This window comes from Chiloscyllium plagiosum, chromosome 35, assembly GCF_004010195.1.
Source record: "Chiloscyllium plagiosum isolate BGI_BamShark_2017 chromosome 35, ASM401019v2, whole genome shotgun sequence".
Classification (NCBI taxonomy): domain Eukaryota; kingdom Metazoa; phylum Chordata; class Chondrichthyes; order Orectolobiformes; family Hemiscylliidae; genus Chiloscyllium; species Chiloscyllium plagiosum.
In genome coordinates, this window is record NC_057744.1 from 33,271,049 (window position 1) to 33,276,928 (window position 5,880).

The window sequence follows — 5,880 nt, forward strand, 5'->3', positions numbered from 1 at the left end:
ATACCGACTACTGCAGCGGACAGCTGGAACTGACAACCGGAAGTGGCAGATTCAAACCACTACAAATGCCGGAGGAAAGATCACAGAAGCGCTTCACAGGAGGCTCCCAAGCACTGAGGATGTCACCGAGACAGGGGACGAAACTTCTGCAACACAAATTCCCAGCTCGGCGAACAGAACCACATCAAATCTAGTCCCATTTGCCAGCACGTGGCCCATATCCCTCTAAACCCCCATTCATGAACCCTTCCTTCCAGATGCCTTTTAAATGTTGTAATTGCACCAACCTCCCCCCCTGCCTCTGACACCTCATTCCATACATGCACCACCCTCTATGTGAAAAAGAGGTCCTTGCACACTTCCTAAGTAATTTAATTAAATCCACTCAGTGTATTTGACAAGTGTGTGCTCTCATTAATTCCAAAAATGATCTTCATTTTTTTTTCACAAAAGAACAATTGACTAAGGGTGGGCCACAGGTGATGGTTTCCTGGGAAATCTGTTAGCTGAAAGTAATTGCTGTTGACATTAAGGCAGCAGTTGACAAAATGTAATACAAAGGAGACCCAATGCAATTGAAATCACTGGAAATCAGGGTAACCTTCCATTGACTGGAGTCATACCTAAGGAAGATGGTTGTAGCATTGGAGACCAAATCATCTCATGTTCACAATATTGCTGCTGTTCTGGGCTCAACCATCTAAAGCTGTTCCATCAAAAACTTCCCTTCATCAGAAGGTCAGATGTGGGGATGTTTGCTGATGACTGTGCAATGTTTAGCACCACTCATGACTCCTCACATTGGAATTGGCTCAGTGGCCACACAAACTAAGTTTTGGACAATATTCAAACTTAGCTAATAATTAGCAACTAGCATTCTTGTCATGCAAGTACATGGCAATAACCATCTCCAACAAGACAAAATCTAACCAACTTCCCTTGATAATCAATGGCATTGCCATCACTGAATCCACAGCCATCTATATTCTGGGAGTTACTATTGACCACAAGCTTAATTGTAATATCCATAGAAACCTTGGTGTTACAAGAGCAGGTTGGAAGCTGGGAATTCTGCATTGAGCAACTCACTTCCTGTTTGCCCAGATCAATGCACGAGAACCACTTATGGTCAGGGGTCAGCACAGACACTCCCCAGGCACAAAGAAGAAGCCAGTGATTAAACATTGAGAAAAAGGGAGCATTGCTGAATCCATTTTTACGATGTACTTCAGTGAAGACCAGTTGCATTTTTGAAAAGAAATGAATCTCAGTTACTAGCTGAATGACTATGCCACAAGATTTCACATTTTAAGCACTGTACCAAGAGCTAAATAAAGCAAGCTTGGTGAATGTATCACCGTGTTTTGCTAACATTTATTGTTTAAGCTTGAAAATCTAAATAGAACATTCCTCATTCTAACTTTCACCCTAAAGTTCCCATACATTTTACAGGATCTTGAGGATCCCTTAACTTCTCCTGGACCTGTCAAGAAATGCCACAGCTCTCTGAATTCACTGAGTTTCTACTTGGCTCTCAGATTTTCACTGTGCTATGAGATTTGTATCAACGACTGTCTAGGCAAACTCTCCAATTGTCTTTCAACATCTCACTATTATGGATGCCTCACTCAAGAATACGCCTCATTGTATTCTTGTCTAGTGAGACCAAGTTAGGAAATCCCCAAACACCTGCCATCTTCTACAGCTGGTTCCAGTAACTTCAAAGCACCAGTTGCTGGATGTTTTGTCTTTTTAAACTCCAGTGACTTCCAAACACCACTCTCTGAGAAATCACGGAGCTAAACCCCTCACCAAGAAAGGTATCTCCCTCTGTGACCTACTTCCAGGAGAATGTGGTACTTCTGGGATATTCCAGTCAAACATTTAAGCTGATTATGTACAATAAACGTCCCTTTGTTCTGGGAAACCTTACAATTAATTTAAACCCCTTACTGAGACAGCAGTAGACATCCAGCTTTAACCAAAGGGCTCAGAAAAGTTGCCTATTCAATTTCCCACATTTTCCCGAGAAAATAACATGGGCCACCTTTTGATTTGAAATTCCCTGAGGATTTTCTGACAGCCTCTTCCACCAGTTTTCATTTCACCCACATGTAACAATTTCATTGCTGAAAATCAAACAACTGGACATTTGTAACAATTGTCACTACAATGAAACAATTCAGTTTCAATTGCATCAGAGCATCGTGTCAGAGATGTTGAAGTAAACTGAATCTAATCCATACAATGGAAAAGTTATGCAATCTGAACACCCACTACTTCCACTCCATTTGATTCAGCATTCCATGTTAAAATCAGACAGTTTAAAAAAAAAGAGGGGATGTTTCATAGTCATTAGATTTTGAAATAGAGGTGTTTCTAGTTTATTGCTAAAATAACAGTGAAAAAGAAATATGTTCTCTGCAGTAACAATGGTTGTTATGATTGGCTCCAAATACACAGAAATTGGATTCACTTGGCACAATCTCTTCGACTACAAGTTGCCAATCAGATATCGATTTCAAAACCTTAGTTTTTAAAAGCTCAACAAATGTTTTGTTTCAAGTTGATTACAAGTGACATAGTGCAATGAGGCACTGTATCAATAAGATACTAAATAAATATGTAATGGGTAAGAAGGACATTGCGTGCTGAAGAAAGTGCAAGTTACAGAGAGTTGAAGGGCAGAGTCAATTGGCTACAGTTCAGGAACAAAAGGTGTTCTATTACATTGCTCAGTGTAACCTATAAACCACTAACTACTGGAAAGCCTGTAGAGGAGCAAATCTTTAGAAAAATTACAGAGAAATGTAGTAGAGTAGTTATAATGGGGGACTTCAATTATCCAAATATAGACTGGCATAATTGTAGTGTAAGGGACTAGTGATCTTGGATTGTGTTCAGGTGATTTCCTCCAACAGTATGTGTCCAGTCCAACAAGAAAGGATGCATCGTTGGACCGGGTCCTAGGAAATGAGGTGGGCCAAGTGGATCAAGTATCAGCGAGGGAACATTTCGGAAACAGTGATCATTGTATCATGAAGTTCAATAATCCAGAGTAAGAAACGCCAGTTGCTGGAGAGCTGACTTCAATATAACAAGATCAAAGCTGTGCAGGATTGACTGGAACGAGAGGTTGACAGGAAAAATGCTAACTGAACAATGGGCTAACTTCAAACAGCAGATGGTTAAGTACAAGCAAGGGCTAGCCCCTCAAATGAGAACACTAGGCCAAACAAATCCAGTGCTCCCCACCTGACAAAGGAGATAGAAATTAACATGCGAAAGAAAAGTGTGCTTATGACAGGTGTATGGCAGAAAACAGGTTTGGGGCCATAAAGACGTTCTGAAGGTTTAGAGAACATGTCAAAAAGCAGAGAAGATTAGATTAGATTCCCTACAGTATGGAAACAGGCCCTTCAGCTCAACAAGTCCACACTGACCCTCCAAAGAGTAACCCACCCAGGCCCATTCCCCCTACCCTATATTTCCCCCTGACTAATGCACCTAACACCACGGGCAATTTAGCATGGCCAATTCACCTAACCTGCACATCTTTGGATTGTGTGAGGAAACTGGAATGCCCGGAGGAAACCCACGCAGACACAGGGAGAATGTGCAAACTCCACACAGGAGACTGGAATCAAACCCGGGTCCCTGACGCTGTGAGGCAGCAGTGCTAACCACCGAACCACCATATTATGAATTATGATCGAAGATGTTCATTCAGCATGAGGGGAAAACCCAAAGTCTTATAGGCATAGAAACAGTAAGAGAGTGGTAAAAGAAGGAGTAGGACTGATTAAAGATCAAAAAGTGGACACACACATGGATGCAGGGACATACCTGAGGTTTCCATCAGAGTGGTGCTGGAAAAACACAGCAGGTCAGGCAGCATCCGAGGAGCAGGAAAATTGACGTTTCGGGCAAAATCAGGAATAGAGGCAGGGAGCCTCCGAGGTGGAGACATAAATGAAAGGAGTGGGGTGGGGCTGGGGAGAAGGTAGCATAGAGTGCAATAGGTGAATGGGGGTGGGGATGGAGGTGATAGGTCAGAGAGGAGGGTGGAGCGGACAGGTGGGAAGGGAGATTGGTAGGTAGGACAGGTCATAAATGAGGTGTTAAGTGAATACTTTGTATCTGTTTTTACAAAAGAGGAGGCTGTTGCCCAAGCCATGGTGACTGGAGGAAAACCTACCACTAGATGATAGCAAAGTAAATAAAGAAGAAATGGTGGGTAGACTGTTGGCACATAAAGGTGACAAGGCACCACGACTGGATGAAATGTATCCAAGTCTTTGGGGGGGACATTGACATAATCTTCCAATCTTCCCAATCTGGGGTGGTGTCAGAATACTGGAGGATTGCAAATATTACATCTTTGTTCAAGAAAAGATGTAAGGATTATCCCTACAATTACAGATCAATCAGTTTAACTATGGTGGTGAGGAAGCTACGAGAAATTATTATTTGGCATGGAATTGGCAGTCACGTTGAAAAAACATATTGATTAGGAAGATTGAGCATGGATTTCCAAAGAGGCAATCTTGTTTAACTAACTTGCTCAAGATTTTTGAAGAGGTTAACTGAGAGGTTTGATGAGGGCAATGCTGTTGATGTCTGTGGATTGACGCAAAACTTGAAGAATTCTAAACAGTGAGAAGGACAATACAGAGCTCCAAAAGCACGCAGACAAATTGATGGAGTAGGCAAAAAGGTGGAAGATGAGTTTAATGCTGAGAAGTGTAAGGTGATGTATTTTGTTTGGAAGAACATTAAAAGACAACATAAAATAAGAGTTACAATTCTAAAGTAGGTGCAGGAGCAGAGGAAGCTGGGTATATAGGTGCTCAGATAATTGAAGGGACAGGACAAGCAGAAAGAGCAATTAGAAAAGCAGTGTGGTCAGCTCAATTAATAGGGGCATAGAGTACAAGAGATAGGAAGTGATTTTGATCTTGTGCCAAGATATTTGTTAGACCTCAGCTGGAGTATTATAAACAATTTTAGGCACCAGATTATAGGAAAGATGTGAATGTATTGACCATAAGGTCATAAGACATAGGACATAGAGGCAGAAATTAGGCCATTCAGCCCATCGAGTCTGCTCCACCATTCAATCATGGCTGATAAATTTCTCAACCCCATTCTTCCACTTTGGATAAATTGGATTATTTGGATAAAGATAGTGGACGAGGAAATGGGGCAAAGGCAGGAGATTAGCAATAGATGACGATGCTCAATTGAACAGCCAATACAGGCATGGTGGGCCAAGTGGCCTCAGCGCTGTAAGAATTCTGTGATTTTATGACTCTGTATGTGTTTTTTGATTATTGTTATTTGCTGTATCAGAAGCATTCATTCAGTGTCACTATTAATTATGTCTCTAATGTTAATGTTTATTTATTTTCTTCAGATTCAGAAAAGTTAGCAAAATTGATTTTGTTGACTTGTAAGTAAAACTAATTCAAATCAAATCCCATTCACGTGTCATCCCTGTGCTTGCTGATTGACATTAGCTTCAAGATCAGCAATACCTTGATTTAAAAATTCGCGGCCCGGTGCTAACTATAGCCTTTCCACTCCCTGTATTCTCTTCAAATCCCACAACTCTCCAAGATACCTGGCTTTTCATTCTGGCCTTATGCACATCTATAACTTAAATTGGGACCGCCAACCCAGACAGACACACACACACAGACAGACACACAAACACACAGACAGACACACACACAGACACTTTCTCACACTCACAACCCCCAACCCAGACAGACACACACACACAGACACACACACAGACACACAGACAGACAAAGACCCACATGCGCACATATATTTTGTGTGGTGAATTTGTACTTGCAGAGTTACATTGCACTTTGC

The 5,880-nt window shown here is 41.5% G+C and overlaps 1 protein-coding gene across 1 annotated transcript in view; it reads left to right on the top strand.

Annotated features, from left to right (window-relative positions):
* LOC122540555 (CMP-N-acetylneuraminate-beta-galactosamide-alpha-2,3-sialyltransferase 4-like) overlaps positions 1-5,880 on the top strand; it is a 76,804-nt gene that overhangs the window by 19,052 nt on the left and 51,872 nt on the right. The window contains exon 5 of the mRNA XM_043676422.1: positions 5,417-5,452. Within this exon, the coding sequence (XP_043532357.1) occupies positions 5,417-5,452 (36 nt within the window). The remainder of the gene's footprint in view (positions 1-5,416; positions 5,453-5,880) is intronic.